Source organism: Gracilinanus agilis, chromosome 4, assembly GCF_016433145.1.
Source record: "Gracilinanus agilis isolate LMUSP501 chromosome 4, AgileGrace, whole genome shotgun sequence".
Taxonomy (NCBI): domain Eukaryota; kingdom Metazoa; phylum Chordata; class Mammalia; order Didelphimorphia; family Didelphidae; genus Gracilinanus; species Gracilinanus agilis.
The window spans coordinates 418,339,443-418,353,899 of record NC_058133.1 but is presented as its reverse complement, the minus strand read 5'-3'; the positions used below and the strand labels follow the sequence as shown (position 1 = coordinate 418,353,899).

General features: G+C 37.0%; 1 protein-coding gene across 1 annotated transcript in view; it reads right to left on the bottom strand.

Annotated features, from left to right (window-relative positions):
- The window catches only part of TIAM2 (TIAM Rac1 associated GEF 2), a 153,816-nt gene that overhangs the window by 56,236 nt on the left and 83,123 nt on the right, over nucleotides 1–14,457 (bottom strand). Inside the window, exon 12 of the mRNA XM_044675470.1 lies at nucleotides 4,180–4,283. Coding sequence (XP_044531405.1) covers nucleotides 4,180–4,283 — 104 coding nt within the window. The remainder of the gene's footprint in view (nucleotides 1–4,179; nucleotides 4,284–14,457) is intronic.

Below are 14,457 nucleotides of genomic sequence, written 5' to 3'. Positions count from 1 at the left end.
GTATACCAAACAAAAGCCTAAGCCTGAGTACATGTCAATTTTTCTGCCTTTAACAAACAGGACAATCTATATCTCAAACATGATTAAATTGTGAGGAGCACAACAAACAGTTGTCACACTGCATTACCAGATTTTTCAATGCTTTCTGTTCCATCAACAGAACGCCTACCAACTGCAAAAATAACCACTGCCAAGGCTACACGAGGCAATTACATAAAATGCTGAAGAATTATTGAATTGGAAATTATCAAAGTATAAAACCTGCTTACCCCCCAAGAAAAAGGGAGGTTTCATTTGTGTGGATTTTGTTTTGCAATGGTAAGCATGTTACAAAGTGTATGCTAAACTCTGTAGAAATTTAACAAAGCCCAAGATTACATTTTATTTAAATTATTTTTTATATCCTCTTATGTATTACTGGGTATAAATAGTCTCCTTTTTCTAAAATTTAATAGATGTGAATGCTTCTGTTGTTTTCAAGATACAAAATTACCAAATAGGCTCCAAAGTTATTTTAAATCAGTGCCACCTTCAACAAAACCCCACTCCCCAGAAAGAAAAGTTGATGGTTAGGGTACTAGTTGTACTATAAAACCCTGAGTTTCCTTATTTACAAATTAAAGTATATCCGTGAGAAATACTTAAGGATTAGGAGTTTCTTTCCTCCCCCAAATTCCCTTTCTCCCCACAAAGAAAGTACATCTTTTCATTTGAATGAAAATCCTACAAAGTTTTAAGAACAAAATCAAATTTTAAAAGAAAATGAAGTTAAATCATGCAAACATGTCCACATTTTCTATAACCATTCTTTATTCATTAGAATCAAAGCTTTTGTTTACTTACATGCTGTATACAATGGAAAAGTTCAAAGAAATCTGCTCCCAAAGAACAAAGTGATTACATCTACCAGCGTCTGTTGGGAAATGAGTAACACACACTTTCTCTCTTGCTTTCATCCCTGTGCAATGAAATAATCCCAAACTGTCTGTTCTCCCAAGTTACAATCACAAGGACCTCCTAGCGCCACCAATCTCATTTTCACAAAGCAGAAACAGTGATTCCGGAATAGTTTCACCCCCATCCTTCTGAATTTGCAACTTGGGCTCTGATACCCATCCACATAAACATAACAACTTACAGAATATAAGTACATGCAGGAGACACGGAATGCTGTATCTTCACAGTTGCTTGAAAAAAATTAGTTGAAAGCTAAACACAAGAACTATTTTGGTACCTACATATACATCTCTGAACTGTTTAACACATTATATTCCCAGAATAAGTGAAGAAAGTCTTCCACTTCTTCCCCTCTGCCCCACAAAAAAAGTGATTACTTATTCTTTTTCAAACTCTAAACTATTACAATATTATATGTAAATTGTTAACATTTTTTTTAATCCCACACATTCTAGAGATGCTGACGGGGTCATACAAAAAGCAGTGACATTAATAGGTACCCTTGAGGAGAAAGAAGCAATCAATTATGAACCATTGGCAGAAATTGTGGGGTTGTCAAAAGCCCCAGTTACAGCTGTGCTTCATCAAATCAAACTGCATTTAATTTCCAAGTGAAATTATTCCTATTTCTGATGTCTAGGGTATTTGTTTGGGAAATCTACAAAATAGGCCACATTTAACTAGACTCTAATCAGATAAGAAATTATTCACACTAGAAAAGAAAAATGGGAGCATGAAGGAAAATCTTGGAAATAAATGTGTCTTTTCCTTCTGTGTTGAAAGCTCCGGGCTCTGATTTACACCTCACCCAATCAATGAACTAAGACTACCTACCCACATCTATATAGTACTTTACACTTTACAGAGAGCCTTCCTAAAAGCAATAATCACTAGTGAGGTAGATGGTACAGTAACTATCTTTATTTCCATTTTATAGATAAGGAAACTACACACCTAGTCCAAGAACTGAATCTTCAACATATGATTTCTAGAATTATTTTCTTTAGGGGTGTATTTGGGGGTAGGGTGAGGAGGGCAGAAGGGGAAGAAGGGTAGAGCACCAGGCCTGAGATTTAGAGGACCTAGGTTCAAATCTAGCCTCAGACACTTCCTAACTAGGTGTCCCTGGGCAAGTCACTTAACCCTATTTGCCTCAGATTTAGGGAGACATTTGGGTATGTAAGCTGAAAATTTCCAAATTAACATTTTTAAAATAGTCAAAAACATAAAAAGAGTGATTACCTTAGTGTTGCTTTTTTTAAAAATTCAAAAAGAATAGAAAACCATAGACCTTTCTCCCTGGGAGCTCATCAATATAAATCCTGATCACTATCAAAACTTACAGGGTTCGGGGGCAGCTGGGTAGCAGTGGAGTGAGAGTCAGGCCTAGAGAAAGGAGGTCCTAGGTTCAAATCCGGCCTCAGCCACTTCCCAGCTGTGTGACCCTGGGCAAGTCACTTGACCCGAATTGCCCACCCTTACCAATCCTTCCACCTATGAGACAATACACCGAAGTACAAGGGTTTAAAAAAAAAACAAAAAACTTACAGGGTTCAACACTTCTCCCTTTACCTACCAAACTCCAAACTCACTTTCCCCAGGATCTTTAATACAATTTCTGTGAACCAATTTCATAATTTCCCTAACAGTGAAAATGGAAGCATTTTTCAAAGAAAATCTCAGGAAGTATCAATCAGCAAATGGTTCCTTCAAGACTTAAGTGCTGAATATGTAGAAAAGGTCATCTGGATTAAAAATAATGTACTAGTACATTCTTAACATGAAATTACTACTTTTGAGCATTTTTGCAAATGAAAAGCTCAGTTAGGCCCAGAGTTAAAAAGAATCATTTTTATTCTAGCTACCTATGGCCTAACAACCCTTTCCTAAAATATTTTGATTGGCATGGTACTATTAAATAGCCCATTTCAAAATTACTTTAAAATCTTAAACTTTTACATATTTATTATACTGATTCCTAAAATAAAATAAAAAGATTAAAGGAAAAGAATAAGATTGCCTTTGTACAAACTGTTAAGTCCAACTCAAATAGGTTAAAAAATGAAAGAAGTCACTAACATACACATTCACAAACACACACCACTTACTTTCAATATTTAACTCAAATTCGTAGTTTTAATTATCTATTTTTAAAATTAATCCACAAAACCCCAATCATTTTAGTTTTTTTTTTTTAAGCCTAGGATACTGGGTTATAAGGTCTGAGGAACTTTACATTTGAAAATGGTAAAAAATCAGTTTCCATAGTGAGTCTAATCTACATAAAGATATTTATAAGATTAAGAACATTGTAGTAGCACCTGAAAATAATAATAGGATACTGTTAGAGAAAGAATTGGATTCCTATGAAAGGTGATTAGTACTGAGATCAACGGCAGAACATCAGGGCATTGGGATATTCATCTTTTGGTGTTATAGGTTGACCTGCAGTTAGCAGGAGTTCAGGGAAGGAGAGGGAAGAGGCAAAAGAAGGGCAATGGTAAGGGGAAAGTTAGCTTTTTCCCTTATGTTATGTTATGTTGGATGACACCAACCAAGACAGACATATATCTTTAAACTTCTCACAACAGTGTGGAATCATGGGAATTTGTTCCTAAGCAGAGAAGTATGCCTTTTCATTTCTCTACGGAAGGAATAAAATTTAGTTATATATCAGGTTTTTTGTAAACATCTCTCAACAATCGCACCTTTCTAGATAGCATTCTACATTAATGCTAATCTTAGCACAGGCCAGTTTATATATGCTAGAAAGGAAGGAGGAGAGGTGAAGGAGCATAAATAGATGAGGTTAGTGAGGCACCTTAGTTGCTCCTGAACTATAAAAATGCCATTGCATTCATTAGGCAAAATCAAGAAAGCATACATCAGCATACAGAAAAGTCAACATACAGAAGGCTCTCATTTTCGTCCTTATTCTTATAAAGCTAAAAGTTCCACTTAGTCCAGATTTAGTATTTGCTTTCCTATCAAAAACTGTTTTGAGGGGGCAGCTGGGTGGCTCAGTGGATTTAGAGCCAGGCCTAGAGATGGGAGGTTCTAGGTTGAAATCTGATCTCAGACACTTCCCAGCTGTGTGACCCTGGGCAAGTCACTTAACCCCCATTGCCTAGCCCTTACTGTGCTTCTGCCTTGGAACCAAGACACAGTATTGATTCAAAGATGGAAGGTAAGGGTTCTTAAAAAAATGTTTTGATCTCTTACCCGGAATGTATGTTCAGTTTTCTCCCTGTGGGGAACTTGGTCCAAGGTACCATCAGTTTGGCTTCTTTTCAAACCAGCTGTAACATCAGGAACATTGCTGAAATCTGGATTAAAAAACAAAAACAAAAACAAAAAGAAATATTTAGTGTAGCCATTTTCAGATAAAAGTCCATGGCAAATTTAAAGGACAACATAAGGAAAAAGGAGGAAGAAGGCCAAAAGAATAACATGGAGACTCGAGTTATTAATAGCAATAAAGTAGAAGAATGAAGGAACCTGTTCCTCAAACCACTTCTCAGCTTTTGCTAACACAGTATCTACTATCGTCTTTCTATCACCTTATGCCTTTCTATCTAGCATCATTTGTGTTACCAATTAAAAACACCAATCAAAATGATGTTTAACATGCTTCCTTATTCTTTCCTTTGGTGTTTATGATATAATTCTAGATACCCTAAGTTTTAAATTAAAAGTTATAGTGTTATAATACACTCTCCTTACCTCATTTCACTGCCTGAAGACAAATGTCCAAAAAGCTGGATGCCAACCTGGTACCATATGGCAATTTCTCCCAAGAAAACAGACTTTGCCCATTCGCAGGTGGAATTTTAATTTTCCAAAATTAACAGAGGCTAAAGTCAATTTGACTTTGAATTAAAAGTGAAAAAATGCATTAACATCCCTCTCTAACTTCCAATATGGAAATTAACACAAGCTTTAGTTTAAGTAGAACTGTTTCCAGCCTACAACAATGCATATCACCCCATTCTTACCACCTCCTTACATTATCTTTCAGTTTTGCAACCCCCTAAACAGCTGGAAGTAAAATTCTCTCAGAAGAAAATAGAAGGGTTTTTCTTCCTGACTTTTTCCACACCCACAACAACCTGGCTCTTCATATGAAAAGTTACAAAATATTTCTTCTGAAACCAGAGATCACAAATCATGTACCTATGTGGCTGAGCAGCTGGGTGAGATCCAAGTGTCCTCGCTGTGGGAACTGGCATAAGACCAGTCAAGTACCATGGAGGTATGGGGACAAGAGTCAGAGCTAACGAGAAAAGCCCTATGAGGTCTATGGAGCTCAAGAACAGGAAGACAGACACATGACATGCTAATATTACATCAACCTAGCAAAGCAGTCAAGTACTATCGGTATCTCTGCTCCTGTTCTCTTCACTCCTCATTCCCCACCTTTCAACATTCAGAAAGGCAGCACAAAGTAGTGGATAGAGAAGTGGCTTCAGAGTCAGGAAGATCTGGCTTCAAATCCCTCTCCATGAACTTTCTGGCTGCATGACTGTGGGCAATTCATTTCATTTCTCAGTGAAGTTGCTCCAAGCAACATTCTAAAACTACAAATGGCAGAGAAGGTTTAGATTTGCCTTGGTGGAGGAATGTCTGTAGCAGGAGCTCTCTTCACATTAAGGAAATCACTACCTAGTACCCAGCACTTCCATAAAATGAATGCAAAAAAATAAATAAATAACCTTTCCAGAACTAGGAGCATGGATTAGGTCTGGATGGACATAATGCATCTAATTTTTTTTCTGAAGGAGATGAACCTTCTCCTTGTTCTGAGAAAATATCATGAAATTTCTAGGGTAAAAAGGGAGGCATGGAAGTAAGAGGGCATCTATCTAGACAAAAGCAAAACTCCTTACCCAGTAGCCAGTGACGTAAGACCCTCAAGGGAACTGCTAAGCAAACTCTTGGCTAAAACCTTAGGAATTACTATGTTTTGAGTAATCCTACAGACAAAGCTAATGTTCCCAGAAATACTACAGCCACCTTGAACTAGTTGGGTATTAAGAGGACCAAAGGAGTCTGACAGTCTGGTAGGTTCTGGGACACTAACTAACCTTCTAAAATACAGGTTTCATTGTTTTACACATACTTTTTCTGGAATGAGGGCAGGCTGGTAAAAAAAAAAAATGCGGAGGCTGGTAAAATTGTAATACTTATTTACAAAGCTGTTTTAAATGAGCACCAAATTGATATCCTGTCCTGGGTGCCACCAAGCCTATGTATAGCTCCACTTTTACATTCTGCCCACGTCATAAGCAGCAGCTGGCTCAAATGAGTCAATGTTCCCCAACTTCCCATCCAGGAAACTAGTTTCAGATCTTATGAACCTATTTTCTTAGGTGTAAATGCTACAAAATTTATTAGGAAATAACTTTGTTATCAATAACAACAAGCATTTACTTCATTCTAGCAATGTGCTTGGTAGAAATGTTCAGATGCTAATTCCACCAAGGTTTCCATATGCTTTTTACATCTGTTTTGTGATTCCTATTAGCAATAAATATATTAAGTAAATGTTTCATATATCATCATAGATTGAAAACTGGAAGGATCTTTTTTAAGTCATCTAGTCTAGCATACTCATTTTATAAATGAGGAAATTAAGGTTCAGGAAAAGTTATTCCTTCACCTTCAGTGAACACTTCGAATACTTTGTTGGTGTGGGTCATGCCACCACTAATGCAAATGGAATCCTTTTAATTTAATAGATGGTCTTTCATAGTTTCTGTAGTCAAAGTCATCACTACCATCATCATCATCATCATTACCGCCACCATGATCACCACCATTCTGGAGCCAAAATAATGAGGAATTTCTCTAAACTTAGCAAGGCTGATCTTTATAACAGACACACGGTTTGGAATGGTGAAGGCATTTACATATATTTTATATATTTACACATATAGAAAAGAATTCTGGTTAAATGAATGGAGAGACAAATGTAGGATGGAAGACAGGAGTTAGTCTCACAGACCAAATAACCTGGACTCATGTATTCCCGCCCTGACACAACCAGACTAAGTGACCTTGGACAAGTGTGCTCTAGGTAACTCTAAGACTATAAGCTGTAGCTAAGGTGCTAGCATTGATCCAGGAGTTTTTTTCACCTCAGAATTCACAATATCAGTGAAATCACAAATCCAGTCCCTATCTCTTGCCTAAATAATTAGGAAGAGATTTTATTCTGAAGGCCTACTTCTTCCGCCAAGCCTTCTCTGAATACTTCAGCCTATAGAAACTCACTTTTCTCCAAGTTTTTACTTCCTTTATTTTCTTCATCACCAATTACAGAACTTAACTTGTTGCTACATTGTTATTTAACTAGTTTCCTGTATCTCTATTTTGTCATGCGACATGAACCATTTACTATGAATCTGCCAAATCATTAAATATTTTATATTCCTTTCTTCCACAGGGCAGAACACAGTGGTATGAGGATACTGTCCCTGTCCTTCTTTCTTTTTTTGTGTGTGTGTGATAGATTAGAATTTTATATATCTGCACAAATCTACTTAACAAAATTAAGAATTCAGGGCAAGGTGACTAATCTACTTATATCCAGTGGGCAGAGCTTCCCAGCAGACACACACCTTTTTTTCCCATTTAATCAAGATGAAAGTAAATCCTGTAGAGGAGACCTGGCAGAGGAAACATAGAAGATGCAATCCTACCCATAGCCATTTTAGCAGATCAGCGGAAGCAATACCACCAGCCCCAGTACAGCCCATCACATTCCCCAGGGATCTTCCTCCTCACCCAGAACTACCCAGGCGAAGGCAGTAATCTCCCACTTGGAGCTTATGCAATTGTCCTTAACATTCACTTTCAGGGAACAAGCATTTTGGCTGACAACTTGGGGAAAAAGGGGGCTGAGACTAACAACCTTTAGGTGGAAGAAATGTAGAGGAAACGTAGTAATTCTGCTCCTTCTCTGAAAGTCAGCATGTCAGCGCTTACCGCATCAATGCATCACTGTCAGCAAGTAGCTGGCAACCTCGAATCCATTACAATTAAAGGGTGAAAATCCGTGTTCAAGTTACACCAAGGATACAAACTTAAAAATAGAAACATCAGGAAATGCAGAAGTGCCTCTCCCACACTATGCATAATCTGAATTCAAAGCATACAGTTACATCATTGCCAAATTAAATCTTACATAGTGAGTATCAAAAAGAGGGTGTAGCTTTCTCATCCAAGGATGGAAAAAAAAAACCTTTGCCACCCCGAGGTGTGTAGCTCTGACTTGCTTAGGAGTGTGCTTCGCAAGTAGAGAGCAGGAGAAGCAAGCATCCAGGTGACAGGCGGACTAGAGCCTAAGCCTGCATCTCCTGTCAGTTACTCACCATCTGCATCTCTGGTCCCTCTTTTCTGCCCTCATTTGCCATCATTCCCTTGGCAGCCAGCCTCCTTTAAGCATGCAGCTAAAAGGACTGGGAATGTGATACAGTTGCTGTGGATACTTAATCTATTCCTGGACACTCTATAACCCCAATCCTCCTTAACTGTCTCCTCCCTGGGGACTCAGATGAGAAAGAAAAAGAGGAGGAAAATAGCTAGAGATGCCTTAGTTGAAAATTTCGAATCAAATCACCCCGAGTATGAAACTGAGCTCTTAAGGCAGGTCATTTGACATCTTTGAGTCTAATTGTTCTCATCATTTGTTCATTCAGTCCCTAACTGATCACTGGGGGTTGTTGTGATGATTAAATCCAAAATATAAAGTACTTTGTATATATCAAGCACCATATAAATATAAGCTATTAATATTATTTTCATGATCATTCCCCTGGACCCTTGCCCAGATGGCTGAGAAAGGATTCTAGTCACACTAGGTAACATTTATGGCATGTGACATCCTTTCAAGGTCTAAAACTATGAAACTATGAAATCATACTGTGGGGCTTACGGGAGGGAGAGAAACATGCAACTCTAACGAGGCATCAGACTGGCATAGGGTGAAATTTATATTATTTATAAAACAAGGAAGGTCCCAAGAATAAAAACCAAAGAAATATTTCTGAGAGACATCACCTGAATATACAGGAGTTACAAGAATTGAAATGCACAAAATGCAATATGGAAAGTCACAAAAAACTCAAGAAGATTATTCATCCAATTTATTGGCATTTTGACTATAAAGGCTTCAGATGAGATACATTCACAATTTCTAATACAAATCAATTCATTTTACTATAGTATTCATAATTTGATAAAAAAGACATCTTTTAGAGTTTTTTATGGTTGTATGAAGTTTTATTTGGGAAGGGATGAAGAAAAGAGAATTGTTGTCATCTGTTAATAGATATTTTTCAAATCTAAAGAGTAAATAGGTAATTGAACTTAACTGTAAATTATTACATTAAGAGAACAATTAGAAACTGTAACTATGGATACTTGAAAAATAAAGCATTTGGACTAAGAATTATCATAGGATCAAAAACTTTTTACCATTAAATCACTATTCCATCCCTTCTACTACCACAGGTCATAAGTATAATGAGATAATCAATAAAATGTCTGAATTTTTAAAATAGCAATCAAAGAAGTTATGTGAATAATAAATGATTTAATTATGTTTGCAAAAGCATAATTCATTATGGCATTAAAATTGGGGATCTCTGGGGGCAGCTGGGTAGCTCAGTAGACTGAGAGCCAGACCTAGAGATGGGAGGTCCTAGGTTCAAATCTGGCCTCAGACACTTCCCAGCTGTGTGACACTGGGCAAGTCACTTAACCCCCATTGCCTAGCCCTTACCACCCTTCTGCCTTGGAGCCAATGCACAGTATTGACTCCAAGATAAAAGGTAAGGGTTTAAAAAAAATTTGGGAATCTCTGGCATCAAATAATTGTTAAGTGTACCATCAAACCTGTGTGTTAAAGTAATAAAAATATTTTGTGTTTATATAGCCCTTGAAAGTTTTCAAAATATTTTACATATATTATTGCATTTGATTCTCTTAACAACCCTGTGAAAATATCTTATTTTTATAGATAAGGAAACTAAAGCTGAGAAAAGTTAAGTGATTTGCTCAGAATCACAGAAGTAATAAACTTTTGGGGCAGAATTTGAACTCAGGTCTTCCTAAATCAAAGTCCAACACTACAATTGAAGAATCGGTAACAATCTCATAAGTGAAAACTTTGTATTTATTCCTTTCCTATAATTATCTTTAAAGGCAAAGGACATAAATGTAATATAGTTTCCTAATACATAATATTTGAACATTTAAGCATATGAGATTCTAGATCAGAACTCTCTTAAAAAAAATTAAACCCTTACTTTCCATCTTAGAATAAAAATACTAAATGTTGGTTCTAAGGCAAAAGAATGGTAAGGGCTGGACAACCTGAGTTGAGTGACTTGCCCAGGGCCACACAGTCAGAAAGTGACTAAGGCCAGATTTGAACCTAAAATTTCTCATTTTCAGGCTTGGTGCTCTACCCACTGAGCCACCTAGCTGCTCCCATTTAAGTTTTTCATTGCAATTCTAAATTCCTTGTTTAACGCACATTACCAGTTAATTCTCCAAAATTATAGTTCATCATAATGTACACGGCATATATTTTTTTTCTTAAACTCTTATCTTCTGCCATAGAATTGATACTTACTATTGGCTCCAGGGCAGAAGAGGGGTAAGGGCTCAGCAACTGGGGTTAAGTGACATACCTAATGTTACACAGCTAGGAAGTGTCTGAGCTTGAACCAGGACCTCCTGTCTCCAGGCCTGGTTGTCCATCCAATGAGCCACCTAGCTGCCTCTCAGCAATGATCTTTTAACAGCAAAGATATTAATGACAATAATTACATCTTTACTAGTAGGAACAAAATCAACATTTTGATGTTTCAGAACAAGGCAAAGCTAACAAACTCTCTGTAGCCTATTAAAAAATGCTGATTTGTGTTATCAGAAGCAGCTCCAAAATCAAGGCTATATGTGACTAGAAAATGAGAGGAACCAATCATGCAACAGGTAAACAGATAAATTGCCAGTTCTGGTGCTCTACTGATTGATAACCACTAACATATATCCAGATTTATATGACCTTAAAATGTCATTATCCACATGAGAAGAAAATCAAAGGCAACGACCTGAATAGATCACTGTTATGTGGTAGAGAAGTAAATTCATCCACAACAAGAGTAACAGAAAAATATGAATTTCGTGTTGCTCCCAAATTCATTTACCTCCCAAAGCTATTATTCAGTGTCCAAAGACACCACTACTCTTCCACATTACACAGGGTTTGTATTGAATGAATTTCCCTTGTTTTATGCCTGAACTTGTTAGTACATCTGGAGGCCATATTTCCTTCTGCTATTAATGTTGGTTTATCTGTTTATGCTCAAGGTTCTTTGAGTTTTCTTTCTCTTGATCTTTGGTAATTTTGGTGTTTTCTTCCTTGTTTTCCCCAATCGCTCACTTTCTGACTATTACCCTTCCAATTATAATTTCCCAGGGGGCAGAATCTCAAAGCATCTCAACTTCCTCCCATGCTGGACAATTCATTGTTCCACCAGTCTTGGTCTGTGTCCCTGTGCTTTCAGCTAGACAAGGACTGGCCCTAGCAGGATGTTGGGCTTTTTCCTCAGGTTTAGTGGAATGCCACATGCCACTCCACACAATGTTTTAAACTGTTCTCTGTGTTTTTCAGTTCCCTGTCCTGGAAAAGAGTCGGTTCTGCTGGTCCCATTGCAGCTTGGGGTGATTTCTGTCATTTGGATGGAAGGAGGTCAAGCGTGGGCTGAGTTCCATTTCAAGCCAAAACATGTGTCTTGCTTCTTTAGTTTTGCACCTCCAATCTTCTACAGAGATATACTGGAATTTGGATCTCTATAGTTCTGGAATGAGGGAGAAGGAACTGGGGTATCGAGTTGCCATTTTGTTGCAAACCTGAGGGTTCAGTTGACTAGTGCAGCTTTATGCATGTGGCATTGTGGGCAGTAGGGGGAAGAGCTCCTCTGTGAACTCATCAGGCTCATAGTTCATGGACGATTGTTTTTTTTTTTTTTTTTTAACCTTCTTCAGGTTCCTGGTGTTATAGACCACAGAAAAAGCGAATGCTTCTTTATCTAAAATATCTTTATCTTAGCAGCACACAATTTTGTTGTAGGGAGATTTTAGAGGTCCCAAGGATTACAGAAAATGTCTATGGTTACATAAATCAGAAGTTCACAGACTCTCAATTTTAATCAATAGTAATAACCATTCCTTACACATGACACTGTATCTCCCCTTTCATATATCTTAGTAGTTGCCCATGTCTGGAATCTCTATATATCTCACAATCCTTCATGGTTCAACTCATGATTCATCTACAACATGAAGCTTAATTATCTATCCTCAGCACTCTCACCTGTTCATTCTTAATTCTCTTTATCTCTTGAAATGACTTGTGGGAATAACCTGGACTGGGCTTGGCACGCTCAATTTGAGTAACATAGAGATCTGAGTCCTCTGACATTTTGAGTGGGGGGTACCTTCTTTTTACTGGCTGGCTGTGTCTTTAGAACAGGGACTGAGCTAACTATCCATATTCATTTGATTTTTTTTTCTGCCACTCGTTTTACTGTGTCCAAAAGGTGAAGATCATAGTTCATTCATAGCAAAGATGCCATGAACTGATTTGTGAAGAGGGAAAGACTCTTTTCCCCCATTTCTTCTGTTTGCTCCAACCCCAAACCGTCCACGAAATGAGCCTGAAGATGTCTGTTCCTGTTCTGTGTTTGTCCTGTTTCAAATGCTGGAAGAACAGGAAGTGGAAGCATGGAGACCTTGGAGCCCATACTATAGGCACGATGGTACAGGCAGACTGCCTGGCAGAGAAACACCAAGAAGCCAGGGTGCCCGGAATTTGAACATGAGGAGTGTTTTTGGACTTGGAACTGGAACTGTCCTCTATAGTAAGGGAGCTAAGCTATGAACTTAATCTCTTCTCCCAAAGATAAGTAGTGCAAAGGAGGAAAAGGGATTATGGCTTCCATGTAGTAAGAGTGTAAATTCCCATATTTGTGATTATACTTTCCAAGGTAAATATTTCTATATAAAAGCTAATCTATGTGTTAACATCTGATGGAACTAGGGTGCAAGAAACAATCCCCTAACAATTGGAGAATAGCATCAGAATGGGATTAGAGCCATTAGCAAAGAGTCTAGATATCCTAAATTCCCCAAATCCAGAGAATCCTGGAGGAGGAGTAAAATTGAATATATGTGTCCTTTAGGTGGTAGGAGCCAAGGTGATCTGTTTAAATTTATATATTTTTAATTTATATGTATACATGTAAAATATAAGCTCCTATATATGACTACAGTCATAGAAAATAGAAAGAATAACAAAATACTATAAAATTATAATGACCAAGATGGAATTCCTCTCCAAAAGATATATAAGATCTCTCCCACCCCTCTGCCCCAACTGCCATTTGCAGAGACTGTACTATACTACACATGGAATACTATATATGTCAGATTTTTTCTTCTGTTGGTTAGTTTTGCTAAACCATTTTTCCCCTTTTATTCTTATTTATATAAGAGATGGTTTTCAGGGTGGGGGGAATTGGAGAAAAGAATATAATGGGAACTGTAGGTGACATAAAAACAAAAGAGCAATAAAATTTAATTTTAAAAAGAATGTAAATTCCTGCTTTGTTTTTGTCTTTGTAAACACAGCACCTTGCACAATCCCTTAAAAATGCTTGTTGAATTGTTTTAATTTGAATTAAGTTATAGTCATTGTAACTTATAGGCAAACAATAATTTCTGATATATGGAAAATTACAGAAGAATGAATTCTGATAGTAGAGAATTTGCTAAATAGCAGACTATAAACTTATTCATGTATATTGACTGTTCATGCTGTTTCAGATTTCTTTCCAATAAGAAAACTAGAGAATTAAGAGGACTATAAACATGAAATTCTTCATCAGGGATGCCTGAGATGGACATGAACTTCTCTTTCAAAGTTAAAAATGCAGGCTGTGATTCTGGACTTACCTCTCTGCCTAAAACAACAAAGTGAAAGGAAAGAGCTGTCTAGAAGAACGACAGATGGCAGAACAAAATTAGATGTACCCAATAGCTCATTCTCCAAGCAGATTATAAAGGCAATGAGTTTGGTCCCAAGGGAAAGAAGGGGAGGAGCCTCTGAATATAATAATACTTGCAATTAATTTTTAAAAATATATTATTAATGACATTTTGTTTTTATGCCTGTTGTAATTCCTAATTTAACCTTTTCTCTTCCCTTTGCTTCTCAAAACTATTTCTTGTAATAAAGCTGTTGGGTTTTTGATGTTATTGTTTTTTAAAGGGATAGGTGGAAAGTTTAGCAAAACTAACCCCCCCCCAAATATATAGCCTCCAGAAGTCTGGTTTTGTTGTTCTTTCTACTTACATTACTGAAATCATCATATATTTTGTTTTCCTGGTTTTGTTTACTTCACTATGTATCAGACTATATATATATAT